At 43.9% G+C, this 21,457-nt stretch overlaps 1 protein-coding gene across 1 annotated transcript in view; it reads right to left on the bottom strand.

Moving 5' to 3' along the window:
• The window catches only part of p4hb (prolyl 4-hydroxylase, beta polypeptide), a 40,082-nt gene extending 20,269 nt beyond the window's left edge, over positions 1 to 19,813 (bottom strand). Inside the window, exons 1-7 of the mRNA XM_063201433.1 lie at positions 19,500 to 19,813; positions 16,203 to 16,409; positions 12,003 to 12,136; positions 10,443 to 10,580; positions 3,360 to 3,464; positions 2,915 to 3,040; positions 2,025 to 2,225 (exon numbers count right to left, since the gene is read on the bottom strand). Of these exons, the coding sequence (XP_063057503.1) occupies positions 2,025 to 2,225; positions 2,915 to 3,040; positions 3,360 to 3,464; positions 10,443 to 10,580; positions 12,003 to 12,136; positions 16,203 to 16,409; positions 19,500 to 19,638 (1,050 nt within the window). The 5' untranslated portion in view covers positions 19,639 to 19,813. The remainder of the gene's footprint in view (positions 1 to 2,024; positions 2,226 to 2,914; positions 3,041 to 3,359; positions 3,465 to 10,442; positions 10,581 to 12,002; positions 12,137 to 16,202; positions 16,410 to 19,499) is intronic.
• Between the last annotated feature and the right edge of the window lie 1,644 nt (positions 19,814 to 21,457).

Below are 21,457 nucleotides of genomic sequence, written 5' to 3'. Positions count from 1 at the left end.
AGAAAGGCCCTGAAATGGATCCAATCAAACCACCAACATTGATATTCATGTTTTTCATAAATTATATATATAATTTTGTATAAGGCAATCTATTGGTGTTCCTAGCCATCAGAAAGTAAGGATGATTTCTTGCAGAGGACCATTTGTATCTCCCCTCCCAAAATACTTTTTTCTCTTCTCGCCAAGTGATTAGTCATAACCCTTTTTAAGGGCGTGAACTGGTGAAGTTCATGGGGAACAGAATCTGATTATTATGGCTCATGAAGGACCCTTCGTACCCCACTTTTATAGGAGCTAGATGGGACACTGTGAGGACGGGACGAGGGGTGACTGGTGCCGTTAAAGAAAGTGAATAAAGCTTGCACATCCAAGTATTGATGCGAGAACAAGACCAAAAGTACCAAACACAAAAAGGAAAGAAAGTATGATTCAATCAGGAATTTGTTGCTCCTTCTGTTTTTTAAACTATATCCATTTATAGATTGTACCGTGACGTTCTGGGCCGATGTACCCTGACCCAAAGCGTAACGACTCAAACTATAAATAAATATAGCAAAAATAGAAGGAGCAACAAATTCCTAGTTGAGTTACACTTCATCCTTTTTGTGACTAGTAGATCAGCCTGTGACCTAGCCTACCATGTTGAGCTTGCCCTCTGTGACAGCCTTTAAGGGGTGAGAAGGGACAGGTTGACTGAAGGGGTGTAAATCATAGCCTACATGACGATACGATTCAATATCGATCTTATTATTGGATGCGATGCGATGTGATTATGTTCGATACTCGAGAATGCCCCACGATACGATACAATACAATTACGATTCAAATTACTTTTCCACTTCGATCATGTTATAGAGCTAGGGCATTGGGCAGGGGCCAGCGATTCCATTATTTTCCATACTCAAGAATGCCCCACGATACAATGCGATTCGATCGTCCAATTATATCGCGATATATATCGATACATTTCGATTATTATTTACACCCCTAGTTGACTGGATAGGCAGAGAGGCACAAGATTGCACCAGAGATGACTGGAGCACTGCACCCATATGACCTTCCTTGAGCTTATGAAGATCACATTGTCAGGGGTGATAGAGCAGGGGAAAAAGTTCAGGCTCAGGATTTTTTTTCACTAACGACGATAAGATACTGCATAGTGACGTAACGTAGGCCTATTTTGACACAGTGTTCAAACATTTAATAGCCTGTGTATGACTATTATTCAAGCCTGATAGTAGACGAAAACCCTGAACCTGTAACACTTTCTGAGATAAGAATAACCTAATGGCTAATAATTATTTATGTTTTTATTTTTGCAAACTCTGTCAAGCCTGAAATCAGGCATGGAGCCTGAATACTATCAGCCCTACATTGTGCCTTTAAAGAGCCGACTGGCCTGTGTCATGTGACCTCCATTGAGCTTACGAATAGGCCCATACGACTTTGTTACTGTCGACCAACGTTGACGGAAGCACGTGAGCGAGAACTTGTTGTCACGATGTGGGTGTTATTAAATACAGCGCATTTACAGTCGGCCACAAATATGAACGAGACGATGAGCTCGCACCGATTTGCTCTACTAACACACCACGTGTGAGGAGTGGGGGGACAGGCAGTGAGGAGGAGCTGAAGTGGGGACCTGCGCAAACTTGTGTAGAGGTGTGAGACAAGACCCATATACACACGTGAGTGAGTTGTTGACCAACCAGTTAATGGGCACGTGACCTCGGAGGCAGTCCGCAGACGAGCGTTGAAGGGGATAAGCAACTGCAGAGGTTGCAAGATCTGACTGCAGCCGCATTCATCCCGCAATAATTTGACACCATGTGACATGTCACCTCGTCAACGCAACATCGACGAAATTTTGAAGTTTGACAGGAAATCTAACCGTCATGCAGCATTTTCATCCAGGGTGCATTGCTGTCTAAATGCGCATGCATGCGTTGATGCGAAATCGAATGCACTTAATATCACATATTGTGCCTGTAAGGGGCAGGCTGGCCCGCGCCCATGTGACCCACCTTGAGCTTGCCGTCGGTGAAGGCGGTGCAGAAGGAGATGATGTTGTCGGCGGTGATGTCGCTGGTCTCGGGCTTGTACTTGGTCATCTCGTCCTCCAGCGTGATGAGGCGGATGGCGGGGCACTCCTCCTTCTTCAGGCCGAAGAACTCCAGGATGCGCTGGTTGTCGTCCACGTCGCTGTCGATGTAGATGAACAGGATCTAGCGGGATGGAGGAGAGGATGGAGGGATGGAGGGGGGAAAAGTGCATTTAGCATTGCATGTGTACAGGATGTAGGTAGAATATAAGTCAGGGAAATGGAATTGGACACCATAAATCAGACAAATCTAATGGCAGGAGAGGATGGATGGAGGGGAAAAGTGCATTTATGGCATTGCAAGGAGAAAAATGTGTACAGGATCTAGGGAGAATAAGTCAGGAAAGCGCTATATTTATGAACACCATAAATGAACAGAATCCAAAAGGGAGGAGAGGATGGAGGGGAAAAGTGCATTTAGCCTCGCAAGGAGTAAATGTGCACAGGATGCAGGTGGAGTAAGTCAGGGAAATGGGATTGAACACCATAAACAGAATACAATGCATAAGCATTAGGGCTGCACAATATCAGAAAAATAAAATAAAAAAAATGCGATAACAGCATGCAATACCTCGATAACAATATTCAAACGATGCTTAGAAATATAGCCGAGATTTTCTTGTCACTAATTTGTCGGTCTGTGTGAGGGCCGTGGCAGGCTTCTTGTACATTTGTTGATATTCAGCTAATGATTGGACAGCTTTTTTTAATACGTTATTGATAATCAGGTCATTTTCGCGATATGCATATCGCCATTCTTGATATCGATACATTTTCGATACATTGCGCAGCCCCAATAAGCATGGTACTCACTTTTCCCTTGAAGCCCTCCGCTGCCTTCTTGAACTGGTCCATTTTGTCCTGGAAGTCGGAAGCTGCCTTGGGGACGAAGAGCAGGATGTGGGACTTGATGTCTCCTCCAAAGATCTTGGGAGCGGTCTATGGGGAGGGAAAAGGGAAAGCAGATGTAAATGCAATGAGTCAACTGAATCACCAAAAATGACCTAAAACAGAGAAGAGTTAAACTTTAAAAGCTATTTTGACTGTTACAGAAGGGTAAGAACAGGATTCAAATATGCAACTAGCTGATCTACAGACTTTTACTTACTCTTCTCTAGTGGGGACATTCTGAATGCAGCTCAAAACACAACTATGAAAGTACATCAAAAGCATTCACAATGTCCCGCGAAGAGAGCAAAGTATTGTCTCAAAATGTCTCCTCTAGAAGAAGGGAATGCATGATGGAGTTGTGCCGTACCTGCTCGGTGAACTCGATGACGAGGGGCAGCTGGTTGGCCTTGATGAAGGCTAGGAGCGCCTCCCTGGTCAGCTCACCGTCAAAGGTGTTGCGGCCCTCATCAAACTGCACACACACAAAGAAGAAAACATACATTAAGAGTAGGTCTTAATCAGCTCAGTGAAACTCATCATATCAGTTATTCACTAGTAGAAAGTTGGAGAGTTAGAGGACTCTGATGAAGACGGATGTCGAAATGTTAGTCTGATTGCACTGATAAATTGGACAGAAAGTAGACATCCGTGTAGCACCAGATTCTTTTCCTTTCTACTTATGATTTAGTCTTGCTCTGTTTGCACTGGATTGTTACTTTAGAAGTGCAGACTGCGCATTTCCTTCGGTTTATCAGTTATTCATTGATTGAATGTTTGCCTTCAGTTCCACCACATGCTGAAAACAAAATTATAACTTGTGAACATTGGTCCCATATTCCAACAACTTAACTTCCCCATATGAATCTTAAACATGTTTGAGGTAAATACAGCAATTACCCAAGACCATATACCGAACAAAAACGAATTCTGGTTTGGCCTATAAAAACATCGACAATCCTCTTTATTGAAGTCTTTCATGCCTCCAGATTAGAGCTTCCATGATCGTAAGCCTATAAAAACAGACCATAAAACTTAAATATAGATTTACCAAACCCCTTGCAGCCTTACACCCCACCCTGACCCTGCAACCGAAGATCCCTAAGAGCGACCAGGATGAGCAAGCAGGGAGTCTAAGTTTTAGTAAAGGTTATATATAAATTTTAACAAAAGTTAAATATAAATGACAATAAAACCTAAAAATAGATTTCCCAAACGCCCTGCAGCCTTACACCCCAATCCCTGCAACCAAAGACCCCTTAAGGAGACCAGGACAAGCAAGTGAGTGGGCAGTCTAAACACAAAGTTTTATTGGGTGTTAAGAATAGTACTAAGCGGTGTGCCCTGACTGGTAGCCCTCTGGAGGGCACCCAGCATAGCGGTAGGCCCTGCCGCCAGCAACCACAACAACAGTTACTGACATTGACCCCACACACAACACACCAAAACAATAACAGGTCTGCCCGCCAACCGAACCCACCACAGCCTCCCGCCCTTGCTCGTGTGACTCGTGTGCCCAAGGCAAAGGTGTAGGTTTGGCTCGAAAAGTGGTGGGGACATTTCAATCGCAAATGGTCCGGATATGCTGTTTTTGCATTATATTTGTGAAAGAATGGTAGGGACAAGCTAGGTTTATCTGGAAAGTGGTATGGACATGTCCCCACCGTCCCCCCCTAAAATTACGCCCATGGGCCAAGGTGCAATCAACCAGAGCAGAGTGGCTTGCAGCTTGCAGCTGTTGATTTGAAATGAAATGCAGAGGGCTCTAAGGGCGGCTGTTGATGCCTAGCCTTGCCTTGCCTGTCGGCACAGATGGGGCTTTGCCGGGGAATGAGGAGCGACCGAGTGTTGGATTACTCTCGTGGACAGCGGCTGGGTAGCAACACAGACAGACAGAGAGAGCAAAGGAAAGAGGAAGAGGGGGAGAGAGGAGGAGAGGAAGAGGGGGAGAGAGGAGGAGAGGAAGAGGGGGAGAGAGGAGGAGAGGAAGAGGGGGAGAGGGAGGAAGAGGAGGAGAGAGAAAGAGGGACAGAGAGAAAGAGGGACAGAGAAAGAGGGGGAGAAGAAAAGGTGGAGAGGAAAAGGTGGCGAGAAAAACAGAAATAAAGAAAGCGAGATGGGGAGATATGGAGGAGGGAGACTGTGTGGAGAGTTGAGGGGGGTGGGCGAGGGTGGCGGTGGTGGTTTGGAGGTAATATGGCTGCTGGGGTGTTAAGGCATAAAAATCTCATCAATGCCTCATTAAGCCCGAGAGGCCAACACAGAGGTTAAGCTTCATGACACACACGAGGGAAACCCGTACCACCAGCCCAGCCCAATCACCACTTAAGCATACAAACGACTCTGCTTACTCACTCGACTCTACAGTACGGATGAGCACGTGAGGAATACACAAATAGGCACAGTGTATTAGAAGGAGTCTTGTGGAGGGGTCATTTCTAAACTTAAGTTATAGGTGCAATCATCTGTAAAAGATATTTTTGTGGCAAGTAAATCCGGATCCTTGAGGGGTTAATCCTAGGAGATTAAAGAAACGTGCTGTTAAAAAACTAATACTGATGCTTTTACTTGGCTAAATATAGGGCAGTGCACCAAATTGTGTTGAGGATTTTTTTGACTGATTATTTTTACATCTGAAGAAGTAATAATGGCCAACTGTAGTCTAAATTTGACTGCAGTACTACTTTGGGCCACAACTTAGGGTGATAAAACACTCTTAGAATACCAGTATCCGCGGTACTACATTTGATTGTAAAGCATTAATTTTATTCAACATGTTTTTAAATTCAGTAAATCTGCTTTACAAGAGAAAATGTGATCCAATATTCAAATGTGACCAAATACTTTTTTAGTACTGGCTTGACCGCGATATATATATATATTTTTTTAAATATTTATTTTAAAAAGTATTTTTCAATAGGTTATGTTCTGTACATATGATGACGTCAACAGATTTAAATACTGAAGATCTGATTTTTAAAAAATCATCTCCCCATAATAAAATCAATGTCAGGGGTCACTTGGGTGGTGGGAATGGCCTATGGGAATGGCCCACTGCCCCGTCAGCTCCTAGTGTGTAAGTGGAAGTGTTTTTTGCTTTGGTTTTAAAAACCGGACCATTTGTTGGCCGGGTCTCCTAAAGTTATATAACCACTGACGTCTATATGAGCAGCTGACCAATTCATCATATTTCACACAGCATTTCAAGTGTGATAAAATAAATAATAATAAAAAAAAACGCCTAATTCACCATGACTGAGTATTTACATTTGATTGCAGTAAGCTTACTGTGTGCACTGCACAAAAACTGATCACAAAATCATCTTTTATTCAGAGGTTTTAAATAATAATTTAAAAATCTGATTCAGTACGATTTTTTGACCACCATCATTACAATTCGCAACTCTTTGTGAAGTATTTTTTTTATCCATCAAAATCAACTCTACATAAACTGCTCTGTTGAATATGATAAAAAAAGATATGATTCAATACTCAAATATCAGATTCCTCCCCATAATAAATGAGACAGGGTGGCACTTGGTGGGAACAGCCCACTGCTCAGTTAGTGCTTACTGTAGAAGTGGAAGTGGTTTTTCGCTGTGGTATCAAAACAGGACACTTAATTGGCCGGGCTTCCCAAAGTTGTATAACCCATATTGGCCGTCCTCCTGACTAGATGACTGACCTATTCTGCCCTGGCATGCCATCAGCATGGCCGTCCAAAACAGGCCCAGACGAGTTACGTACGCCCCACTCGCTGGCTTCTTGGAAAGAGATGGAGAGCGAGCGCTTCGCATACCAGGTGAGGAAAGGTCATGCATCAAGATCAGATATGCGATTAGATAATCACTGTATTTTTTATTTTTTTTGCATTTTGAGGTTTTCACTGTGTAACGGATAAATTTAAGTTTTTCCAATTCAAATTTTCAACCAAAAAAAGAAAAATGTAGAAATGAAACGGATTGATGTGAGCATGCCTCTGTGTGTGTGTGTGTGTGTGTGTGTTTGCTCCCTAGCTGCATGTAAGGTCATCTAAACGTCTTATAAGATAAGTCAAGAACAAAATGTCACCCTCACAGCTTGCCAAGGTCATTACTAAAAAAAAAAATCTCTTTACACATTTTAGCCTCGTTTATGTTGTTTGACCTTTGGTGCCTGGAGCGACATATATGCTGCATTCAGGCTCTTGAGATTTTAGCTTTTTTAATAAAAATGTGGGTATGTTAGAACTGAATTAACACATTCTAATGCAAAATGAGAATCTTGGGGTTTAAAATGCTTTTCATGTTTTTATGTGCATCAGAGGCTGAGATATTTAGGTTTTTATAGGCTGAGGGCAACTTTCCCAACAAGGGCTTAGGCATTCAGTAGGCATTTTTTGCAGGTGCTTTAGGCATCAATGGGTTAAATACTCTACATGGCCGCCATCGATGCCCTGCCACCGCCCTCATACCCATGACAAGTCATCCACAGAATGTGCAGCCATGGCCAATATTAGCAACCATGACTTGATACCTACCACCAGGGTAAGATATCGACGGCGCTGTCTGGATCAAGTTACCTAGCCCCGAATCAAATCTGGGCCGGGCCAATAGGGGTCGGTCTATGTGGGCGTAGTCATCGAGCCGTGGTGCCACCTTATAAAGCTTGTGCTCTACTTGTGGAGATGGCACTTGGCACACATCCCTTGCCCTACTCCCCCAAACGGCACACACATTTTGAATCTTAATTTGATAAGAGGATGCGAGACTTCTGGGACTGAAATTTTTGAGAGAAATGTAGGCGTTCCTAGGCCTTGCTACAACAAAAATCGCATTTAATCTCACTAAGACGCACGGCCACCCTGCACTTTGTGTGAGCACACAATAAGAGGGATGGGATTGCTGACATGAGGACCACGCGGTACACATTTCATATCGGGATTTCACTAAATATTGACTTTTAACATGGTAATCTTTCATAAGCCTCGGCTGGTGTAGTCTCCTTATAAGCTGTGCAGCGCTTGTGGAGTTAGCACACCTCCTCAGCTTTGCCAGTAAACACACATCCCATCCAGGCTTTGGAACCAATGGCATGAAATTGTGCAAAAAGACCCATGACATTACTGAAATTGCGGAAATGGCATGACGTCAAAGGCAAATGAAAATGTTCAGTGTGAAATTTGAGGTTTGAACTAAGTGTGAGCCTCTGCTGGTGTAACCACCTTTTAACCCATTGATGCCTAAAACACCTGCAAAAAACGCCTGCTGAATGTCTAAGCCCTTGTTGGGAAAGTTGCCCTCGGCCTATCAAAACCTAAATATCTTGCACATAAAAACATGCTTTGAGTTGTAGTTAAACCCCAAGACCCTCATCTTACAGCTGAATGAACACATTCTAATGCAACATACCCACATTTTTATTAAAAAAGCTAAAATCTCAAGAGCCTGAATGCAGTGTACATGTGTCTCCAGGCACCAAAGGTCAAAACAACATAGACGAGTCATCAGGCTAAAATGGGTGTTTTACCATGTGTTCTACTCAAGACGTTGGTACATCGCCAGCCTCGTGCCCCACACTAAAGCTTGCCATACCTTACCATACTTCACCATAGAGCAGTGAACATGCATAATACAAGTGATGACACTGCTGAATGTGAAACGGTATGACTTCCTAGGCAAATTACATTCTCAGTTTGAAACTAGGCATTAGGCCTATGCTGGTTAAGCTAGCTGTAGGCCTCTTCCAGTGTAGACACATTAGAAGCTGGCAACCCCACCCCTCCACAGCCCTGCTCCCAAGCACACGTCCTCTTTCCAGACTTTGTGATCGAGTGTCGTGAAAATGTTCTGACATGAGTGACTATAAGGTTGACACTTGCTTCAGAGGCAATGTCATCAAAGTAATGAAGCCATTTTCCTTCCGTTATGACGCCCAGCACAGGTGTGCCAAACGGCAACCCCTGCGCCCCCTTGCGGTTCAAAGTACTGGTAGGCTTCATTTAATCTTCATGTCTGAGTGCGCTGGTCACGGCTACCATGTCAAATTTCTTACAGTCCATGTGCTTTGAAGTAATACCATTTCCACGTTCAGCAAACTCAATTTTCCACTTGAAAATGTTAAGCTTCCAACTACAGTACTAGGTATAGGCCTCTTGTGTGCTGGTGTGGTTAACTACTGGAGACATTGAGAATCATGGACTAGGTCCGAAACGTCTGTTGCTCCAGTTTTAACATCTGACTTTTGTTGTAAATTTTCTGCTACAATACACATATTTCACAAAAGCCTTTTTTCATTACCTCAAGTGATCACTACTTTTTTGGGAGTGGACGCACCAAGCCAATACACGGGTCTAAAGTGTAGGCGCAGACGCCGACCTTGTTGGTTTTTGTCATTTACTGGTGTGTTCAACTAAATGTAGGCCTCTGGGTGGTGTCGACACCTTATATAAGCTGTTGCTCTACTTGTGGAGTTGGCAGACGTCCCCCTAGCCCTGCATCTCCTTGCCAAAGCGGCCGGGCGTCCTCTTTCATTATGGCGTGATATGCGCCAGTCTGATTGATGACTGACATGACTTGAAAGTGGACAACGTTAAAGCTAGACGGTTCATTTGACGTTTCAGCATAGGGTTCAGGCTTGCAGCCGAAGACTGAGCAGACCATGGAGGCAAATTATTTACTGAAATATTTTGATATGCGGGAAACGGCAGCTTATAGAAGTGTGTCAATAACTGCAACAGCTGTACTACGATATCTTCAAAACATCAGGCATTCCTGTAAGTATCAGGCACCGCACCACACTCAGCCATTTCTTAAGACCTGATTTAAAAGTACTAAAAGTGAACTGTGGACATTTTTGTCATTGATCTTGTGTTTACTTTATAGTCATACATGTTTTTTTGTTTCTTTAATACATATTTTTAATTGTGTATGCATGCTTGTCTCTGCAATATACTGTAGTAGGCCTATATCTGCACATAGTCTCACCTACTACGTGAAGTGGCTCTTATCTGGCTCAATTGTTGTGCATCGTCCCTGTCAAATAAACATCAAACCGAAACCTGGCTAAGGAGTAAAGCAGATCAAGTTAACCTTGAGTTAGGGGCAAATCATCTCATCGAAGAGATTGGCGTCCTCATTTTCTTAACTAAATGACGCCTGTGGGCCATCCATCATCAGGTTTACCTCTTCCTGTATGTTAACTGAACCATATAATTTAACCATGTACCGCCAGGCTAGTTGATCTTGGCTGTACTTGTATTATGATACATTGCCAAAGCAGCACCTCATTATTTAGCACTTATTTAGTATTAAGAAGTTTTAAGGAAATGCAGCCCAGGACCCCGTTTCTCAAAAGCATCGTTGCTAACCAGTTAGCAACCGACTAGGTTTCCAATGGGAAATTGCTTTGCAACTCAGTTACGACAGTGTCGAGAAACGCATCCCAGGCTAGTTGATGTCAGCAGTAAGCATACCTTCTTGAAGAGCACGACGCCATCCTTGGTCATCTCGTACTTGGCGAAGATGGCATCGTCGGAGGTGATGCCGAATGGAATCTCGTCGACGGACTCGGCAGCCTTCAGGAAGGCCTTGGCACCGTCAGACTCAGCATCCTGAGGAGAGAGAACATCGCAACGTCACGGATGGATGGTTTGGCACATTTGCACACACTGATGGACAGGGCTCTAAATGAACTTTTTTTCAACACCAGCCAAAATAGCTGGTACACACTCACTAATGGGTTAAAGTGGCTGGTCTTTTCTACCAGTCTAAATGAAATTTCACCAGCATTTGACCGATTGGCTGGTGTTAATTTAGAGCCCTGCTGATAGATATGCACACTTTATTTATATTTTCTGTGGTTGTTGTACTGCGACACTTTTAAAGACTGAACCAAAATTCTCACTTGGTCGTAAGGGCTAAAGCAGGAATCCAATTCTAAAAAACACTACTATAAGTTATAAACTAATATAATATAAATAAAGATTAAAGTTAAATCCCATCTCTGTCTCATTCATGCAGATCATCTTTGTCAAGAGTTCAGCTGCAGACAACTGGACTTCTATTTGGATACTGTAGACGCTTTGTTTCCCCTTCTTCCACTAATAGAATTATTCAGTTCCAATTCTGATGTGGATAATTCTGACTCACACATGACAATTACAACTGAAGACGTCTGACAGTGGAAGAGACCAAACGTCTTCAAGCCTAAAAAAAGACATTATGTTTCCTACGACTAAGCTCTCCGTCTACACGCCTATAGCATCCTTGTTTTTCCCTTACATTTTATATTTATCATTTTATACTCATTAGTTTCCACTCCACACTCTCTCAACAACATACTGCTTCCTCAAGTGGCTCAATGAAATGCATCTAGGGAATTCACTTGTGTCATTTGCACATTATAAAAGAATCTATGCATATGCAAATATGTATGGCATCAAAGGAGCTTACATGACAAGTCTGTCATTCCGATTTAATGCAATACTATGCATCGCATTGTGGGTCTTCACTGCCTGAACAGCGCAGACTTGTCAGCCTACGAGTACTGAACCGACATAAATCAACTTATAGACCCCACTTGACCCACTACAGCAGTGGTTCTCAACCTTTTTTGAACAAACGCCCCCCTTGACCTCATCCTAAGCCTCCCAACCCCCACTTGACCTCATGATAAAGCAGTCAACACCCCCCTCAGTATTAAAACATTAAATGGACTAATGCCCCAATGACTATGCACTGCCCCCTCTCAACTGTATCCTTCTCAACGCCCCCCTGGGGCTCCTCAACACCCCCTGGGGGGCTGTAGCGCCCCCGTTGAGAAACACTACACTACAGACTACTGTGGCAGGCAGGGGTGGTCCTAAGGGCGGGCCAACCGGGCAATTGTATGGGGCGGCACCCGCGAGGGAGCAATACATAATGACTCTGGCATCATAGGGGCACTATGCAAGTATATCAGCTCCCATCAGCATTTCAGGAGCAGGTAGGGCGGGTGTAGCGCAGAGGGCAACTCAGACACCTGGTGGCCTCACCTTGAAGAAGCCGATGACTGCCACCTCGTTATCGGCCATCAGGGACTCGGCCTGGGAGACCTCTGCCAGGGTGGTGGCAGCGGGACCCGTGCGCTTTTTCAGCCAGTTAACGATGTCATCGGCCGTCCTGCCAGCTGCAGAGAGAGAGAGAGAGGGGGAGGGGGATGAGAGATGGAGCGCGAGAACGAAAGACAGAAAGAAAGAAGGGAAGACGAGAGACAAACAGAGAGAGGACAATAAGCACACGTGATTAGCATACGGGGCTGAATGGAGCCAAGCGGCACTGCTGGTACTGAGCAAACACTAGTGACTAGTGGGTCAACAAAGCCAGAGAGGCAATCCAATCCAATCCAATCCAGCCCCTTTTCTCACAGCCAGCAAAGCCCTCCTGGAGAGCAAACAAGACAGCTGGAACTGTTCCAGAGCTGGGGTGCATTTCTGGAAAGCGTAGTTGTTAGCAGTTTGCAACTTTGGTAGTTGCCAATGGGAAATTGCATCGCAACCAACAAAGTGGCTAACGTAGCAACTACGCTTTCCAGAAATGCACCCCTGCTTTGGCTGTAGCCTGTACATTTTTGACATCAACCAGGGAATCGTTTTTAAAATATGAAACAATGAAATTGACCATTACCAACAGACACTGCTACCATTTTGAGACTGTATTTAATCTGATTGTTGAACTTGACACTTCAGGGGAAAATATAATCCAATCCAGCCCCTTTTCTCACAGCCAGCCAGCCCTCCTTGAGAGCAAACAAGACAGCTGGAACTGTTCCAGAGTTGCTTTGGCTGTAGCCTGTAATATTTTTTTTACACCACAGAGGGAATCTTTTTAAAATATGATGGTCTAAAAATACATATCAACAGACACTGTCTGCTACCATTTTGTGGCTGTATAAAGTTGATTTTTGAACTTCTGGGGAAAATAAAATGGACAAAAATGCAAAATTATGCCAACATTTTTACATGATGACTGATCTTTTCCGTAATTGTTTGATCATTTTAAAAACTTGAATAAGACTTGCTAATGTTCAACAACTTTCTGTAACATTGAGCTGAAATGTCAAGAGAGCGTGCCAACTGGAACGACAATAGAGCGGGCCAACTGGAACGACACCTGATGGCGAGAACAATATTCCTCCTAAGGCATGTGTAACATCCCTGGGTTTATCTCCTGGGCTGGGGCCTGAACAGCCTGTCCACAATAACAAGGATAGACATTAGACAGTCAGGCATGTGGACGACTGTGGAGAAGAGAAGAGCTGTACTGTTCTCGTGATGCAATAGTCCTGCAATGCCTACTGGGGCCAAACTGTGTGCTATGCTGCAAGCAACACCACCAGCTGCTGCTGCTGCGTGGCCGAGGGGTGGCCCTCCCCTCCTTCCTCCAAAACCTCAGCCCTCAACACGGCTTTTGGGGAGGGCAGAGAGACGGAAGCTTTTATGAATAAAATTTGAATATGAAAAGAGTAACACACAAAACAGTGCTACTATCGAACGAGTGATCTTTCATCTGTTGCACAAAATGTGTTTGGAAAAAAAAAACCCTATCCCTCAGATAGGTTTTGAGGACGGCAGAGAGAAGCAAGCAATTATAAAATTTGAATATGAAAACACACAAAAAAACAGTTCTACGACTGAATGGGTGATCTGATCTTTCACCTGCTCCAAAAATGTGCTTAGAAAAAGAAAAAAGAAAAAAAAGAGTCATCCCTCAGTCGTGTTTTGGGGAGGGCGGAGAGGGGAAGCTTTTAGTAAAATATTTGTATATGAAAATATACAAAACTGTGCTATTTTTACATGAAAGTAACTGTTAACGTTCACTGTTCTCAGAACAGAATATTTGTAGATTAAAAAAATGTAGTAAAAAGTAGATTTAAAAAAAAAAAAGTAGCCTGCAGATGGCTTTTGGGGAGGAGAGAGCGAGCGAGCGCGCGAGCGAGAGAAAGAGAGAAAGAGAGAGGGCAAGAAACCACAGTGTGAAAGGCTTGGCTCCAACTTGGGTCCTTCCCAGACCGCCAGGGCCAGCCCTCCTCCGGGCTAAAACCACAAGGCAAACGTGCAGTACTGCACATCTCCCCTCTTGCTTGCTCGCTCCAACTGAAGGAGGAGTCTCTACGCTTCCACACAGACGGTACTTACTCACACAGCCAGTCATCACAGTCACCACCCCTCCTTTCCTCATGCCTGGGTCACGTTAAAAGCATGTGGAAATCGTTTATCTCCCAGCACAAGTACACATCACCACATTATGGCGAGAAGCAACAGGTTGAAAAGGCAGTCCTAACTGCTAAACGGTTGCTGCCTTAATAGCTTATGAATGACTGTGGTTAAAGGAAAAGGGCGGGAGCTTATTCCTGCCATATGATTGAGAGCAAAAGCAGGCTACTTTGTGTATTGGAGTTTTTAAAAAAAGCTCCTCCGCAAAGCATGAAGCGTTATAATATTCATCACATTAACCAATCTATGGGACTATGGGAGAAGTTTGCAAATCAGCAGTGTGATGATCTGTCTGGTGGACTAAGTGACTAAAACCAAGTCTGATACAGACATGCATGTGATCTGGGTTGCATTGCATTGCATTAAATTACGGCAGTGTTTCTCAAAGTGGGTCGCAAGCCCCCCTGGGGGGGGGGGGAGAGACATCACAGGGGGGGCCTGTGACATCTGATTTTGGGGGTTTTTCCCCCAAGAAAATTATTTCCTGTCTCTCCAATAAACAATACATTTTAAGCCCTCACCAACATTATTATAAATTGTCATAAATGTAATAGCATAGGAAATGAACACACGTCCCTCTTTATTAAAATCTCACCAGTCACCTTTCCTTTGATTCTGCGCAGCGCAGCAATTGTAAAATCAGTCTACGCAAGTACTGGTGTTGCTTGGGGAGGCTCAGAAGCATTCCGACCATCCGAAGGAGGGAATGATGGGAAAAGTTTGAGAACCACTGCATTACGGAATGTGTGCTTTTTGGATGACAGCTGAATTCGGTTTTATACTTCCTACTCATTTTCCTTTTATTCATCCTATTTATTGACACTTGGAGTGTCTAAATGAGTCATTTCACACGACATCAGACACTAGTAGTGGTTCTCAATCTTTTTGGAACCATTGCCCCCTCAACCTCAGCCTCATCCTAAGCCTCCCAACGCCCCCTAGACGACATCATAACCCTACCAACGCCCCGCATACTATTAAAAAATGAAATGGATGCCACCAATGACAACTAAGCTCCACCCCCTCGCAACTATATCCTTCTCAACGCCCCCATTGAGGAACACTAATCTGGTATGTCAATTTTTTCAGTGTAAAGGCCTCAAAAGCAGCAGATGCTCATCTTGTTTAGCATCAAAAGGGAATTAGTCTGAGGTCACTGTGCAAAGTGCTAATTGCCCCCGTGGGGACAAATACAGCTTTTCATTCTGGTTGATTGCCGGGATGCATCTGAAAGTCCCCACTGCCTTCCTATGTAGAAGGCAAAGAATAAGGACGCGCCCATGTACTAACATCCAAATACCCTAGTAGGCTTTCAACCAGGAGGCGAACGGTACCCGGATGACTTTCCATATCAGAAGTCCGCTGGAGTTCAATAACTGTACGGCCATTGGTCATTAGTGCCGTCAAGGGCGGCCCATAGCGAACGATTCGGTTCAAAGGTTATGTACATGCCAGTGATGTAGTAAGTCTGATCTGTGCTCACTAGTGGCTGGCTTTCTACATGGAAGCTACTGGTCAGGGCACTGAGTGGTAGCTACTGGTCAGGAGGCAGTGCCCAACAGAGACTTTAGATGCAGCCCACCAGGACTCAGCGCTGTACTCCTTGGGGAAGTACTCATTTCAGACATGTTTTAAGTTTGATCTTTTCCCTGGTGACTTCTACCTGATGAAGACGGAAGCTACAACGTCGAAACATGTCAGGTTTTTCCTTATATTTCAGACATGTTGAAGTTTTACCTAAGTATTGAAATAAAGCGTTCCTTGTTTTTTTAACTTTTAAAAAGATTTGTGGGGCTTTTATGCCTTTATTTTTTGTGACAGGACAGTTAGAGGGTGACAGGAAGCGAGTGGGGAGAGCGAGACGGGGAAGGTTGGGCAAATGATCCAGGCCAGACTCAAACCCGGGTCACCAGTGTACCAGACAAGAGCGATGGCTGGGCCAAAGCTTTCCCTTCTGATTGACTGCTTTGCAGGACTCACCGCTGTACTCCTTGGGCGCCTCCTTCTCTCCGCCCCTGAAGAACTTGATGGTGGGGTAGCCGCGCACGCCAAACTCCTGCGCCAGGTCAGACTCCTCGGTGGCGTCCACCTTGCCCAGCTTGATCTCCGAGCCCTCCGCCTTCAGCATGCCCGCCGCCTTGGCGAACTCGGGCGCCAGCGCCTTGCAGTGGCCGCACCATGGCGCATCTGGGGGACCACAGAGAGAGAAAAACAGTGAATATTTAGACAGAGATAGTAACAGACATTGTGAAAACTGAATTAACGCGTCCTGTAAATGAGTGAATACACAACAGTGGCTGCACCATGGAGCACAGACAGAAAATCCATTTATTTAGTTTTCAACAAATATTTCTAATGCTTTATTATATGACAGGACACAGTGAAGGAGTGACAGGAAATGAATGGGGGGAGAGATATGTGGGGGAGGATCAGCATAGGAACCAGGCCGAAATCGAACCCGGGTCACTGGCATAGCAAGCAGCCCAGTGCCCTACCGTTAGTCACAGTAAGGCCAGAAAGTTGATCACTTTCGTGATAATTTAGAGTTTAGACAGACAGTAGTACATCAAACATTGTGAAAAAATGTGAATGAAGCACTGTTCATAGTAGAGCAACTTTGTTGATCCTGAGCAAAATGACTATGCACTCAATACTCCCATGTGTCAGGGCCTTCCAATGGCCACACGCCACAGCACATCTGCACCGATAATGCTTAGTCATGCTTTGTCTAAATTGTATTGAATTTCAGCACTTGGGCCAGAGCCGTTATTGTTTTTAAAATGCTTTATGCTGATTTGATTTCCTGTTTGATTACTGTACAAGTAGTAGCTAGCCGCCTATAGTTTAGAGTAGAGAAGATTGATCCGGAAGAAAAGACACACACTAAACAGCACTGTGGTGCATATACTCAGTCGCAGTCAAAACACTGCTTGCTCAGACAGAGATGGCGATTGTTGATTTTTGATAACATCAAAATGTGTTCAACTAAAGCAGTCTTATGCAGGTAAGATAAAAGCAGCGCTTACTCGAGAGACTGGATATCACACAGTGTGTAAATTGTATCACGTTCCCTGTATACAATGCAAACTGTAAATTTAGAACTGTTTATAAATAAAAGACAGTGCTGTGGTTTATTGAATGTCTGTTGTGTGATGCGAGACAGCATAAGCTAGACATAACTTTTCAAATCGTACAGGATGGGTGAATTGGGTTCGATAGTGCCAAAAAAAAAAAAACCTCTTTCAATACCTCACTTTCACTGTGTTGTTAGTGAAAAAGGAATAGAAACCAATTAGCCCTGCAAGGAACTACTCATGCAAGACAAAACAATCACAATGTGACTGTAGCACCATGTACATGGTATACAGCAGGGCTATCTGACCATCTCAACTGGTCATTACATGTAACGTTTCATAAAAAGGGAAACCCAAGAAGTATGCATTATAGAGTGGCCATGTGACGTACTCTCAGAGCTCTGTTGGGGTAAAGGGCAACTGAAAGCTTTACAACTCATTAGGCCTACTAGACACTCACTATTTCACTTTCAATATTGGTAGTAGTGGGAACAGAAACCCTCAGGCAGTGTTAATATGTACTCAGGTATGGCAGAAGCTCAGAAGGTCACTGTGGCTTATCTATGCATTTAGGACTACATGACATCTGGCTGTTATTCTGCCACGTATAAACATCATCCATGTTGGTTGAACCACTAGGAGCCATTGCCTATGTGAAGTCTATACAAGCATTTACAAAAGCATAGAACTGCGTCCTCTTCTTGGCTTATTCCAGCAAACCACGCGCCTCCCGCTCAACCACAACTTAAATGCAGAACAAGGGAGGCTCGTGGTACATTTTCGACACGTCCCCTGTTTGGTAGGTCCGTTAGTGGCTGTCCAGTTGTCAGTGCAAAGTCCTAAGTTCACCTGGATAGTGTGACCATTATACTTTCTTTCCGCAGTTTTACGCAAACTCACCCACAACTTTGTAAAATGACTAATAATGTGCATGACTTTTGTGATTAAGCAACATAATAACAACGGGCCAAACAAATGTTAAACCATATAGAACGTAGTTTGCAAAAAAAAAGTTCCTCAACCCGGCTGTCCTATGTACACGTCAACCAACCACCCCCTTGTCGCCCCGCCCGACTCTATCAACAGTGGTGAGGAGGCCGTGAGATTCCGCCCTCCCCCTTCACTGTTCATTGGAACTTCGGTATCGTGGAGAAGTTTGACTGGGTGAAGGTGTTGTCGTCTACTACAGCTGTGGGATCGCTTCGGGACAGCCAATGGGGAAGTCTTGATACGGCGGCCCTGTTTGCACTTCCCAAGCTGAGATGATGCAAAATACTCCAACTCGGAAACTAAAATTCACCGATGAATGACTCCTCGCTGCTTCTGCTATGATGCAAATTTAGTCCTCTCAATACAAAGCACTTGTCTACTGCTATGCAATAACTTTCGGTTTCGCTTGAAATTACAGAACGTGTCAGACTCACGGAAATCATATCCACAGGGCCTTCAAACCGATATAATCAATAGTCTCTTCTACACTAGAAAAGACAATCTAGTAGCAACACCCACTGTATGAAATAGACTGGCCCGACCTGTCATGCAGCAAAGTGAGCACGCATTCTGTCATATTAATCTCCACGTCAGGAAACAATCATAACCCACAGGTTTAACAATCAAGAAAACTTGGTGTTTGATGACTAAGAACCTGAACAAGAAGCATTAGGCGAATGCACATAGTACCGGTAAGTCCCTCGATAAAGCACACCACTGAAACATTGGCATGAATGGCCCATTTACTCTTTCACCACAACTGTACAGTGTGCGGGCCACTGGCAAAGCACTGCATACATCTTTTTGATCTAACTTCACCATGCTAAGGAACAAGCTAACCCCATTAGCCAGCTAACTGATAGCTAACTCTTCAATGGATAGCCTGGGAAGTTTGACGTTAGCAAACACAGGCAGTAACTCAACCGTTATAAGCAAGCATCGACTAATCCACGCAGGCTCAAAAACATACATAGACAGGCATGGCTTCATTAAAACCAGTCGCTCAGTTTAGCAACATTCGCAGACAGAGATGTAAAAGCTAGCCCTCAAGTCACTTAGCTAACGGTCGGTGTGCAAGTGTCGTCCTGCATACCTAATCAAGCATCATCACGGATATGAAATCATCCCTAACTTGAGCTCTGACAGCAAGTTGTCATTCAGAAATAAGCTGGTGCAGTGAGATAACACAGAAGCATACAGGTGGGATACTCACAAAATTCCACCAGAATGTATGGATGCGCCTTCAGAGCCTCATCGAAGTTACTTTTCTTCAATACAAGAACATCTTCCTCTTCGCCAATATCAGCCCTGCTTGCCACAGCTAACGTAAAGAGTAACAAAAACTTAAACATGGTTGCACTTAGCGGCAGAGAAAAAAAGGCAATTTTTCAAACTAAAGCCGGCTGATGCACAGGCAGACACTTAACGTGGTTTTATCTCTATTTCCCGGTTACAGTCGCCTGTATTTTGTCTCTGCCGCTTCTAACGTGGCAGTGCGTGCAGAACTGGAGAGGTCAATCACTCTGCGCGTGCGCATTTATGAGGTTGAATGCTGTTCGTGTTGAATTGTGACTGGACCACGGCGCACACTACCTGGAAGTGAATGCTGTGAGGCAACATTGTTGTAAATTGTTGTTTTCATAGTGGAATTCGCAGTTGACACAAGGCATTTATTCATGATCACATGGTTAACAACATGTGTGAACTTAAAGTCGATTTCAAATAGGCTACATTGCAAATGTGGGCTACATCCCAAAGTAAGTTCTTACTAGGCCTTCATTCATTTGGGAGGAAAGAAGGCTAGTTTAGGGCAAAGCCATCTGCTGTAATGCAGGTCATGTAAACAGGAATAGCCTGCATTATAACATTCCTTGCGCATCCTGTAAATGACACGTTTCTCAATCTCAGCCACAAATACATATTTCGGCATCATGCGACGGAATAGTGTCACGTTCTCTTAGGTGTTACATATGTGGACCAGTCTTAATACATAGGCTAGCCTACGTGTCCTACGTGTTTCTCTGGTTTCCTCCAAGGCAAAAATTGGACAACAGAGCCATTTGACGTCAAAAACACCCAATATCTGTAGGCCTGATAGCTGTAATGTAACACTGTTTTGATTAGCTACTTCAGGGGCAGGTAATTTTTCACAAGGGACCTTGTGAACACGCACGCGCGCGCACGCACACACACACACACACACACACACACACACACACACACACACACACACACACACACACACACACACACACACACACATTCTTTATTTAACACTTTACTTCCACAATTTAAAAAAGGGGTTTCTACAGACACAACATTACTCTTAAGGAATGTGTCATTTTTTTGACACACGCATTGTGTGAAGGTAATTTGTGTAATGTGACACAACATCCTATTATTCAGTTAAAATGCTGTGTCTGACAAATTTTGTGTTAAAATTTGCACATTAATTATTCTAAATGTATTTTAAATTTACAATGTAGCCAAATATTCATCACAAACCAGGAATGTGGATAGAATATGACTCAGAAATAGTTTTTTATTTCATTGATTCCTTGTTATTATACTATTATTACCAGTTTCTTACACATATATGAGGCATCTAACAATGTGTTGTCCCTGAGCACACACATTCAAATGTGTTGTCCCTGAGCAAACACATTTTATGTCATTTCTGACACAGTACTTCTTAGCAGTTGCAGGGGTACTCAGAAAAGATCTAGATAATACCACGCACACACGCACACAAACCTCGTACGTTAAAGTCGACATTTAGAATAGCACAACATTTTAGTAAAACATCACCACATGCTATTGGTCTGCAGTGCGTTTTTTTTTTTTTTAAAGACAGTTTAACAGTTGCACTTGCACCATACCAATGAGTCATCAATGAGCCTAACCACTCAAAGCAAGCTCACCACACGCATTAACCTCAGGCCACTGAACTGACAAGCCCTGCTTCTTGTGCCATGCCTAACTGACTGCTAATAGGCCTATACTGGCTGTGAGGAAAGACTTGTGTGCCAGTAGCACCCCACACCAGACGGACACGTCAGCCTAACTCTATTAAATATGAGGAAGACAAAAAGACAAGTAGGCCCTACCTTTGTTTCCTCCTTTGACTTCGTTGCTTGCCCAAGGGCTCCTGTTACACCAGTTCTCTTGTGA

This window comes from Engraulis encrasicolus, chromosome 1 (assembly GCF_034702125.1).
Source record: "Engraulis encrasicolus isolate BLACKSEA-1 chromosome 1, IST_EnEncr_1.0, whole genome shotgun sequence".
NCBI classification, from domain to species: Eukaryota; Metazoa; Chordata; class Actinopteri; order Clupeiformes; family Engraulidae; genus Engraulis; species Engraulis encrasicolus.
Note: the sequence above shows the minus strand (reverse complement) of the source record. Positions and strands in the feature narration are given on the sequence as shown.